Source organism: Alligator sinensis, unplaced genomic scaffold, assembly GCF_000455745.1.
Source record: "Alligator sinensis unplaced genomic scaffold, ASM45574v1 scaffold741_1, whole genome shotgun sequence".
NCBI lineage: Eukaryota > Metazoa > Chordata > Crocodylia > Alligatoridae > Alligator > Alligator sinensis.
The window spans coordinates 1,201,109-1,212,830 of NW_005842212.1; the positions used below are offsets into that span (position 1 = coordinate 1,201,109).

Here is an 11,722-nt window from a genome sequence, read left to right on the forward strand (position 1 = left end):
AAAGTTCCCAGTTCCTAGCCCCCCTGACTGTGAAGTAGTTCTTACGGATGTCTAATCTAAACCTACTCTCCAACGACTTGTGGCCATTATTCCTTGTTATCCCAGGGGGCGCTAGGGGAAACAAGGTCTCCCCCAAACCCTTCTGGTCCCCCCTAGTGAGTTTATAGACGGTCACCAGGTTCCCCCTCAGCTGTCTCTTGTGAAGGCTGAACAGGTTCAGGTCCTGTCGCCTCTCCTCGTAGGGCCTGCCCTGCTGCCCCCGATCATGCAGGTGGCCTCCTCTGGACCCTCTCAATGTTGTCCACATCCCTCCTGAAGTGCGGCGCCCAGAACTGGACGCAGTACTCCAGCTGTGGCCTGACCAGTGCCGCGTAGAGAGGGAGGATCACCTCCTTGGCCCTGCTTGTGATGCATCTGTGGATGCACGATAGGGTCCGGTTAGCCCTGCCAACCGTGACCTCGCATTGTCGGCCCATGTTCATCTTGGAGTCAATGACGACTCCTAGATCCCTTTCTGCCTCCGTGCTCTCAAGAAGGGAGTTTCCCATCTATAAGTGTGCTGCCGGTTGCTACTGCCCAAGCGCAGCACCCTGCGCTTGTCCGTATTGAAACGCATCCTGCTTCTGTTAGCCCACCCCTGCAACCTATCCAGGTCTTTCTGCAGTCTTTCCCTCCATGCTAGCGTGCCCACCTCTCCCCAAATTTTGGTATCATCAGCAAATTTGAACAGGTTGCTTTTCACCCCGTCATCCAAATCGCCGATAAAGAAATTGAACAGTGCGGGCCCGAGGACCGAGCCCTGGGGGACTCCGCTGCCCACTTCCCCCCAGGTCGAATATGACCCGTCCACCACCACCCTCCGAGTACGACCCTTCAGCCAATTCGCAATCCATCCGACCGTGTAGGCATCGATGCCACAGTCGCCTCGTTTTTTAATGAGGATGGGGTGGGAGACAGTGTCAAAGGTCTTGCTGAAGTCCAGAAGGACTACATCCACCGCGACACCTGCATCCAAGGCTTTTGTGACCTGATCGTAGAAGGCAACCAGGTTGGTCTGACAGGACCTGCCCCGAATGAAACCGTCTCTCAAGCTTGTCCTCATCCTTGTCAAAGTGCGGCGCCCGGTCCTCCCGCTGCAGTGTCACCAGCGCTGAGTGGAGCAGAAGAATCACCTCCTTGTCTTTACTGGAGATGCATCAATTGATGGACGCCAGAGTATTATCTGCCCTAGTGGCGTCCACAGCTCGCAGAGACGCACATGCTGAGGCTCTGAGGAAAGCAAGGCACAAAACCAGCAGCCTGGGCCTGGGCCTTCAGAGGGGTTTGAGGGCTTGTTTTCGCCATGCCCCTGCCCTGACACGGCCCTTTGGTACAAAGCCTGGGGGTGGAAAGGTCCCATGCACTAACGGCCAGCCTCCGCCGCCCGGGGTGGGGGGAGAAGGACTGAGAGAAGCGGAACCGTCCCAACGGCCTAGACAGATTAGCCCCGCCCACAGCAGAGAGCAGGGCCCCCACGGGGAGGGGGCGGCCCTCCCCCCCGCCCGCCCCTATCAAGGGGACTGAGTCCCCCTCCCAGTGGCGGTGGAGGGGGTACGTACGGTGCGTGCTGTGACGTCACTCCGCAGGGCGGGAGGCGGTGGAGGAGCCACGCACGGCGCGTGCGTGTGACGTCAGTGCGGAAGGCGGTGGAGGGGGAAGCGGCGCAGGGCTTTGGCCGCCATTTTGTGTGGGTGCGTGAGGCGGGAGGGGACGGCGCTCCCTGCGGCTGCCCGACGGCCGTAAGTGTCGGGGGCGCATGGGGGAGCCCGGGCCTGCGGGAGGGGGGTGCGGGGTGCAGGGCCCTTCCCTCAGCCGCCAGCGGGGCTTTAGTCCTTGCCTCGTAGCCGCGGCCTGGCGGGGGCGGGGACCCTCCGCGGGCGTTTGACAGTACAGCGCGGGGGTGTGAATCAAGACAAACCAGCCGGGGCTCGCGGGCAGAGGGGATGGATCTCTTATTATCCCAACACCATTTTTTGCCATTAAAGAATTTTATTTATTTATTTGCTTGCAAGTGTTCAGGCCTCTGAAATAAAGAGAAATCGGGTTTCAGGTGGGGAAGTGTTTTCCAATACGTAGGCTTGGCACGCGCCGCCGCAACCGCGTTTCGTGCCGGGCTGGTGACTTTTAGGCTGGCTTTTTGCACCTCTCAGACACCAACCGGGGTGTAGCGCCGTGTACAGGGGGGGAAATGCCACCCAGCGGTCCATCTGTTTGGTAAGAAATTGGGCCGGGAGGGATAGTTTTACTGCGTTGTGCCAGAAATTTTAGAGTTAAATCGATCCTGCGTGTGCGTGCGTTCGGTCCGACCGTAGCACTGCTACCGGGTATGTTTTGGGGGTTAGTTTCTGCAATGAAAGATGCTTTGCTTCTGCAGCACGCTCTTGCTGTTTTTCACCTCGTCCTTTACTTAAACTTTAGTTTGTTTACCCGCTGAACGTACTAATTACAGCACGTATTTTAGTTTATTCCATGTTTTTAAATATCTCTTCTGAAGAAATTTACAGGTGTTTGAAGGCAGTGGTTCCCAACCTTTTTAGACCGCGGACTTGCAAACGGTGGGGCAGCAAACTGCCGGCGGGAGTGACCGGGACCGGCAGCCAACCCGTTTTAATACCGAGTATAAAAAATACTGCGGACCGGCAGCCAGCCCACCCTTTTTTATGCTGAGTATAAAAAAAAATTACACACTTTATGCTGAGTATAAAAAAGGGTTGGGTGCCGGTCCGCAGCACGCCGGTCACTTTGGACTTCGGTCCGGCAGCCAACCCTTCGCGGCCTGGGCCTTGGGAATCTCTGTTTTAAGGGGTTTAGTTTTATTCTACCACGGTGCTTAAGAGCAGTAACTCGGTCTAGTGCTGTCCTTGTTTCTGGCAGAGCAGCCAAATTGTAAAGCAGTAGCTTAATTGCATGCTTAGGGGGCTCACAGACTGATCACCCATCACGCTTCTCCAGAGCTCTGTAATCGGGCTCTGGGCTCACAGCGTGATTCTTCGGAGAAGTCGATTCTGCCTGTCTGTTGACTTGAGATTTGTGAAGTAAATCTGCGATCATTAAAGTTACTAAACTGCAATAGTTTAAGATAGTGTTCAGATAAAACAAGTATAGTGTTTGCATTAGGGAGAAATAGATTCAGCTTCTACTGAAATGGCACTGTTGCTATGAGAGAATTCAGGAGCCCTCAAGACTTCTAGTAAGGGAAGCTGCATAAGCCATAATTGTTCCTAAAAGGATTACTGTAATAGGTTGTGCTGCCGCTGTCCCTTGTGTTGCCTCATCCTTGGTCATTGGCAGAGCCATCATTTGCAAACTCCTCTCACGTACAGCGAGTCTTTGTTCAATTGGATTTCTAGAGTCGAAGCATCCTTACAGGTTTTCCCCATTTTAGCGAGCAGACACCTTCAGTAATCACGTGGACTTTTTTCACTCTGTTGAGGTGTCACTTAAGACAAATTTCCCTTTAACTTTAGGACGCAATGAGATTTTGAAGACCGTTAAGTTAGAATGCTAATTCCTAATTTATGTTCCCTTGTAACAAAATGAAGCAAAGATGGGGTGAGAGAGGTTCTACCACATAGTTAAACTTGAAGAAATAAGGGAATATCAAGGAGAGAGAGAAAAGGGAACAGTAACTTGGAGAAATGCTCACTTTATATTTTATGTTTATTCAATCCAGAAGATGTTGCAGCTAAATGCAACCCTTCCCCTCCCCACCTTCCCCGCCCACGAATTAATTTCTACTGATTCTGCATCTCAAAAGTGTAATGCTTTCACAGCCTCTTATGTTATGGGTAAATACCATTTTCTTTTGATGCTGAATATTTTCTGTCGGTTTAAACTTCAGAGGAATATCAGACTTGCAACATTGGCCCTCATTCCTTCACCTTGTATTTAAAACAAGACTGGCTAGAATCTAATCAGACTGGAAATTGTTGCATCTTAAATATCTGTGTTAACACCCCTGCTGTGTAGTGAAGCCATTTTCTATAGGATTCCTTTACATGTCAGATGTCAGCTTATCTGCTATTCAGTATTCTGTTAATAGTTTTCTGCCTTCAATTTTGCAGATAGTATTACAAATTCATAGATTTTCATGGGGGCTTCACTATTCACTATTTTGCATAACAGATGTAGAGTATTAGACTTGTTTAAATAACATATATTAGTATTCCAAATTGTCATTTAGGAGCTTCCTATAGTAACAGTGTCGTTATTATATAGCTGAAATGTCTTAGTATTGCATGCATTGAAAAGAAGCCAGTTTTATTTAAAGCTGTTTTCCATCTCTGGTGTATAAACATTTTGGATTTTCTAGTACCTAGTGGTACATGCGTGGAGTCACAGAAACCAGTGGGGGCTTTCTAGAGCAGCAGGCACGCATACTAACAAATGTCAGTGCATTGTGTGATTAGTCTGAATCAGTTTTTATACCTTGACAGCACTGTGAATGGTTACTGCAATCAGCTCTTCTTCATTTACTAACGCTGACATGGGATGTGTGAAATATTTTCAAAAGGACAAAAGTTTCCATGAATGAGACAGTTACTAACTTCACCTTAGTGTGTACTATGGTAGTGAGGGGGTCCAGCCTTTTTGGCAGGTGTGCTGCAAATTAGTCCCGCCTTCCACAAGTGCCACTGATCCCTCCTCTGCCCAGTCTGCTGCCCGCTTTCTTTCTGCTGCCTATTCTGGGCTCCCTGCTGGATTTCCACCCCTGCTTTCTGTTTCCTGTCCTATGCTCCCTGCCCTATCTATTGCTCTGCTGCCTATTCTTTCCATTATCTATTCTACCCCATACCACACAGAGGGTGCCTGTGCCACTTGTGACACTCTTGCTATGGATTGACCACCTCTGTACTACAGTATAAAACTTTTTTCCCCATTATGTTTTCCAGTAGATGCGGCATTCAAAACGAACTCACTGTCCTGAATGGGATGATGAAAGGAGCGGGGATGAAGGAAAGCACAGCAGCAGCCATAAACGAAGGAGGAGGTCCCACAGTGGTGCACAAGAAAGCAAACATTATAAATCACATGAAACTTCAGACAGGTAAAAGGCTCTGGATTGAAAGCACTATACCTCTAGTTGTGAATTAAAATAGTTTTTTATTTTAATTTAAATTTCAGATTTGAACATGTGACCCAGCTTTCTGCAAGAGAATATGTTTTGATGCATCTCCTTCAAATGGGAGACCAAACTCAGTTCTTTTTAAGATCCTGTTGTTTCTCATCTAAAATGTCAGAGGCAGGTGTACAAATGCATGAAGGTGGTTATCTGCTCCCTCTGTAGCTTTCATGGCTCTTCTTTGCTGGGAAAAAGTCTTGAAACAGAAATCTAATTTTGTGTTACCAGTGTGTTAATGCAGGCATTAATACAGGCCTAATTCCCTTCCAGTTTTCAAGGTGGAAAATTGGCTTGCAGCTTTTTTTTTCTCTTCTTTTAAATAATTGTCTGTTTAAGAACAGGGGGCCTTGCACCATGTAATTTCTGTATGTTTTGGAGAGAACTTGAGCTAAAGTGATGTTATGAAAGGTAGTTGTATTGGGAAGTAGTTCTCACTTTGGGTCTTTATCTTGTATTATTTGTTCAGGTTACTGTGCTGTTACAGTTTGCATTAACAATAATGCATCTGAGACATACTATTTAAATATCTCCACTGTGTAAGCTTGCTTGTTAAATGCCTACCTATTTCTTTGTGGGGAGTTGTGTCAAGACAGGACTGTCAGTGTAAAGAAAGATGCCGTATCATTTACAGTTAGCCTTACTAGTGCAGACCAAATCAGTTGTCTTGTTAGAACGCAGGTATTTTTAAAGTGGAGACAATTCACTTTAAATATATTTTCAGTCATTATTTGGACAATAGATCCATAAATGAGAGAGACCATCATGACCGGAAATATATTGAGGAATACAGAAATGACTTCTGTGAAGCATATGACTACAGGCGTTATCACAGAGACAATGAGAAGAGTCACCATCACTATAGCAAGTCCTCTGGCCAGAGCAGAAAAAGTAGTCATAAAAAGAAGCATAAGAGACATCATTGCTCCAGTCACCATTCTCATTCGGTATGAGTAATTTTTAACTTTATTATTAACAGGCTAGTGTTAGTAGACCACTATTGAGTGCTAGAACTTCAATTCATGAGTACAAGAGCTTAAGGAAATTTGTCTTCTGTAAATAAAAGATTCCTAGCATTCTCGTGTGTGTGTGTGTGTCTTTAGATAAAACTTTAGAATACCGTACTAGGGGGGGGAAATTATAATAAGTACTGCTTATCCTATAGTGTTTCACTGGGCAGTGTATGGTAGTCAGTAATTAAATCCTTTTAATTATCCTTTAAATTATTGCCTGGAAGTACATGTCTGTTGACCACTATTCTGTGTGACAGCGCAACTATCCCAGCTGTTTCACCATCTTAGTAAATTAAGTTTCACAGCTAGCTTGAAGTGCCACCCAAATCCATTGCTAATGATAATTAAAAATATTTACCTTTTTATTTAAATGTAAATGCTTATACACGAACATGCAGTTGATGTTTGTCATGTGTTGACAGCGAGACACTTCAGTTCCACACACTCTCTCCAAATAATTTTGATCACTTGTAATCTAACGGCAGCTGAATGTTTTATTGAAGATCAGATGAGCTTGCTGTCTGCCTACTAGCAGGGCGTGCCGTCTGAAATTTTCTCTACCAGCATGATACCTGTTGAAATTTAGTTGTATTTATTATATACAAAGTAATACAAATTTGCCCCAATCTTCAGTAGAAGTAGAATGATGCATTAGATTACACATTGCTGTTCAAGGACTTTTTTGAGTAATTTCTTTGCTCTAAATATGAAGGAAGTAATATTGCTTGATAAATTCTTTTACTTAGATGACTTCAGTTATTTAAAAAATTTGGTCAGTCAAGGAATTCTCACCTGGTTATAAGATTATATATATATAAACATTAACTTTTGCTGTTTTATATTAAGTTATTAGAAAATAATGATCTTGCAGTCTTAATATCAGTCTTCAACTAAACCAGTGTTTGAGAGACAAAATTGTGTTGTTTTTTCTGTTGCCTTATCACTTTCAGTATTTATCTGAAAATCTGTTCCTTGCCATGTTTTTCTTCTGTAACATAAACTGTGCCCTGTGAATTTCTGGGGACTGAATTTGAAATTGCTCCTGCCAACTGTTCGTGGCCTGGTGCGTAACTGAATGCCTGAATATCTCCCTGCTGAATGAATTGCGTATTCTGCCCTGAATTCACTCTGATATATTGATTGGCTGGACGATCTTGGTGCCGTTTCCAGAAGAGTCACCGAAGGAAAAGATCCAGGAGTGTAGAGGATGATGAGGAGGGTCACCTGATCTGTGAAAGTGGAGACGTACTAAGAGCAAGATGTATAGAACATTTTTCAACACTTTTTTAAAAACTTTTCAGCAAAAAATCTGTTTAGAATAGTATGTCAGGAGGGGGGCTAAGGAAATCTTCATTGCTCTTTTGTTCTGTTTTTTGTGCTTTTTTTGTTCTTTTGCATATCATCTTTTCTGTAGAATTTAAATACTGTTGTTCCAAAGTAGTAAATGAAGCTTGAGATTAGAACAAGAGATAGTTGTTAGCTAATTTTTTCATGACACCTGTCCAATAAAATAACACATTCAGATGTTGAGATTTAAAGTAATTATGCTTTTAAAATGGCACATTTTTTAAAAGCCTACTTTGATAGCATTCATCACTATTTGAGTAAGGCAGTAACTAATCTGACTTTTCTTTGTTCTTTTTAGATGAAATTGTTGATACTTTAGGGGAAGGAGCATTTGGAAAAGTAGTGGAGTGCATTGATCACCATATGTAAGTATACTTATCATCTTTGTAAGCATACTGTTACAATAAAATGTCTTTATTTGGAATATGAGAAGATAGTCCAGGTATTATTTCTTTCCTGTAATACAGGGCTTCAGATAAAATATAAGCTGTTGCAGTATATAAGTAGAAAAAAAAATCATTGCGCTTTTCAGTGTTGAGAAGACATAATAAACTTGGATGTGTGTTTTATTGTTTTAAAAATAATGTAATTTCAAGTACTGCATCTGTTTGTCAGATTCCCTTATCAGTTTGTAAGGTTCTTCATCCATATAGGCCTATCTGTCAGTATCTTTCTTCTCCTGTTGCTGTATAAAAACCCATGCAAACAGGGCACTGACAACAGGTGGGAAACGGTGATACTATACAGACATTAACTACATGATATCCCAATGTTAATTGTTAGGTAGCTGGTGTTATTGCATCTTTGGTGATGGCACAACTACAGTGTGAGGGGCCCAATCCTCTATTTTGCCCCTACAATTCGTGTTGAAGTCTTTAGGAGTTCATGGGTACAGAGAGAATACAAAATTGAATGTGGAGAAGTTTACTTACAGAAGACCACACACTGAGTCACTGGCAGAGCCTGGTATATAAAGCTACTTCTCGGAATTAGAAATCGACGTTTCTGGCTTTTAATAATTTTCTTCTGTCCACTTGACTCCTTTTTAACTTTTTTATTTAAGAAGACCTATTTTGAATGAACAGCAAGCCATTATAATTTTTTTTTTATATATGTAGATCTGTCGGTTCACAAGAGTGGGGAAATATTAAAGATCTAAGGGTAAGCTGTATTTGAAATTGAAAAAATATTTTTCCTTGGTTCCAGCAGAAATGTTGGAAACAGAGCAAAATAGTGTGAGGTGCTGAGAAATTTGCCATTTTTGGTAGTACTTGTGTGCTCTTTTCAGTGAGGGCCCTGTTAACTGCTGTTGAAGACTATCCCCTATCCTGTGCCTTACAGGGGGGATATGGCCTTGCCTCCAACTGAAAACTGCAGTTAATGTAAAGCACAGCTGCTGGTCTTTTAATGGCATCTGGTTAATACATTTATAATGCCAGTCAGTCCCTTAACAAGTACTAAAATTAACTGCCCCTAAAACCTAACTTGCAGTTCTCTGGTGCCTGCAGTTTTTGAAAGTGCCTTTGAATCAAAGTGCATTAGAATTTTATGGGAGTGTAGGTTGTATACTTTTGAGAACTAATACAGTATAGTCATAATGTTTCACTTTTTATTTTTCAAGGAGAGGAATGCATGTAGCAGTTAAAATTGTGAAAAATGTTGGTAGATACTGTGAAGCAGCCCGCTCAGAAATACAGGTGCTGGAGCATTTAAACACCATGGATCCAAGCAGCACATTGTAAGTGTAAAAGTGGACTACAAGTCAGTGTCTTAAGTATTTGAAGAAAGAGACTATTTTACACATTAACTGTGTTTTCACTGTTTTTTCTTTATTTAAGCCGCTGTGTCCAGATGCTTGAATGGTTTGATCATCATGGTCATGTTTGCATTGTTTTTGAGCTGCTGGGACTTAGTACCTATGACTTTATTAAAGAAAACAGCTTTTTGCCATTTCGTATCGATGACATAAGACACATGGCATATCAGATATGTCAATCTATAAATTGTAAGTAAACTGTTACTTTCATAACGTGCTATAAAATTTTTAGAAAATAGTTTATTAAATCAAGATTTCTGTTTTTATTCTTTTAGTTTTACATCATAATAAGTTGACTCACACAGATCTGAAGCCTGAAAATATTTTGTTTGTGCACTCAGATTATATAGTAAAGTACAATGCTAAGATGGTAAGTTTATATATTTTTGGCAGCTCCTATTGGCCTGTTTTTATATTGTTGATTTTTATTTGGTCTGTCTTAAATGTTAGCTTGTCAAATATGAAAATATGTGATAAAGGGTTGTCTTACCTAGGTTAGTCAGCTGTTCCTCCAGCTGCATTATCCTTTTGCTGACCTTATAAAATTCCTTGAATTTTAAACAACTGGTCTTCAAGGGTGGCAGAACAATATCACACGATAGTAGAACAGGGCCTGTGTTGCTTTCCTAAGTTCCAGCGTTTCATAGAAAGTTTAAGTTGACCCCATGAGTCTTCTGAAATTCCAACAAATGAAGCCAAACCATAGAAGTATAGTTTGGATTTGTGTACTTCATAAAGCACGTCAAGCAATCATCTTGCACTAAATCTAACTAAGACTCCAGTCGTAATACCAAGATATTGTTAGCTGAAGCAAAATATTCTCAATAAAAGTACTTTTGAGACATCCATGTGCATGTGGACATCTTGCAAGTAGTTTTAAATTATGTGTGTATATACGATGTTTTTCTGAACATCAGCTTTTTTGTCTGATTTTGTTACAGAAACGAGATGAACGAACACTAAAAAATACAGATATCAAAGTTGTTGATTTTGGAAGTGCAACTTTTGACGATGAACATCACAGTACATTAGTGTCTACAAGACATTACAGAGCTCCTGAGGTTATTTTAGGTCAGTAGAGTCTTTGATACCTCCTGATAGATAGGACTTTGTGTTTAATTATCATTCAGTTGAAAGCTTCATCACATTTCATAAAATGCACTGACTACTTTCTGATAGTCGCAGTAATTCAGCGCACAGTTCTTTCTACTATTACTAGAGAATTTGTGATACTGAGTTATGGATGGGAGCCTACAAAAAGTTTGTTCTGCCTTTTTGCTATAAAAATGATTATAGTATGTTTTATTAAAAACATTACTAATGTTTAGGAAATAAATTATTATATTTATTTTTTATATCATAAAATGGCTTCAGGGAGAAGAGAAGTTTTAGGGACACATGAATTGGAATTAAGCAAACAACTAGTGGTGGCTGATTGGTGAATTATCAACTTTCAGTTTAAGCTAAAATATTTTAAATATACTTTGGCTTTCTTTTTGTTTTTGTAGCATTGGGATGGTCCCAGCCCTGTGATGTTTGGAGTATAGGTTGCATTCTAATTGAATATTACCTGGGTTTTACAGTATTTCAGGTAGGTATCTAGAGCAAAGTAGACCATTTTGTTACCGACTCCTGACTTGATCTTCCTAAGATTCCTACTTACAAGACTATAATAGTTAAAAGCAAACTATTTGTGATTTGAAATATTATAGTTGACATTTTAATGGAATACATTTTATCTAAGGTAACATGCTTTCTTTATAAGTCTTAAAAAATAAAACTCATAGAATTTGGTTAAGAAAATGATATAAGCTGTTACCTAATTTATTTATAGTTTTTTGGCAGTCTGAAGGCAGGGATAGAGTGGAAATAAGTTCTAGTAGTCTTACAGGTACTGCTAAACATGCAAAAATGAATGAGTGAATTTAACATGCTGTGCTGTGTGATAGAGTTGGTCTTTCATTGACCAAAGAGTGTTGTACAACTGAATTGGCATTATATGAAAAAGTTTCCTGTGCTTTTAAGGAACATTGGGTGACTGAGAAGAACACGCTAATGGCTAGAAAATGAGTTGAATGAATATGTCCATTGTTAAAATCACAATTCTGAAAGATTTTTGGCAAGTTGCTCCTTTGTGTTTGTCTCTAAAAACATGGTAAACTTATTGTTAGTAAAGGTGTTTGAGCTCCTTAGATTAGTTGCTTTCAGAGTTGCTTAGTGCAGTTTTTTTTAAAAGTTGGTATCTATCTTAAAATCTTGTTGCTATAAGTAAGCGTACATGAGCAATTTTATAAACCATGAAGTTTGTCTGGGAAAAAATACTGAAAACTAAAAATCACGTCATGTTCTTATTAAAAAGCTGGCACTGTCATTTTTTTTGAGGAGAGC

The 11,722-nt window shown here is 41.4% G+C and overlaps 1 protein-coding gene across 4 annotated transcripts in view; it reads left to right on the forward strand.

Annotated features, from left to right (window-relative positions):
* The first annotated feature begins 1,637 nt into the window (after positions 1-1,637).
* Positions 1,638-11,722, forward strand: part of CLK4 (CDC like kinase 4) — a 12,556-nt gene continuing 2,471 nt past the window's right edge. Inside the window, exons 1-10 of one of the 4 annotated variants that reach the window (XM_006026840.3) lie at positions 1,638-1,778; positions 4,932-5,086; positions 5,883-6,105; positions 7,342-7,432; positions 7,817-7,883; positions 9,140-9,256; positions 9,357-9,523; positions 9,610-9,704; positions 10,276-10,405; positions 10,843-10,925. In XM_006026840.3, the coding sequence (XP_006026902.1) occupies positions 4,935-5,086; positions 5,883-6,105; positions 7,342-7,432; positions 7,817-7,883; positions 9,140-9,256; positions 9,357-9,523; positions 9,610-9,704; positions 10,276-10,405; positions 10,843-10,925 (1,125 nt within the window). In that variant the 5' untranslated portion in view covers positions 1,638-1,778; positions 4,932-4,934. Of the gene's footprint in view, positions 1,779-4,931; positions 5,087-5,882; positions 6,106-7,341; positions 7,433-7,816; positions 7,884-8,636; positions 8,680-9,139; positions 9,257-9,356; positions 9,524-9,609; positions 9,705-10,275; positions 10,406-10,842; positions 10,926-11,722 lie in introns of those variants that run through there. The other 3 variants (XM_014521403.2, XM_025207877.1, XM_014521401.2) reach the window with 3 other exon arrangements.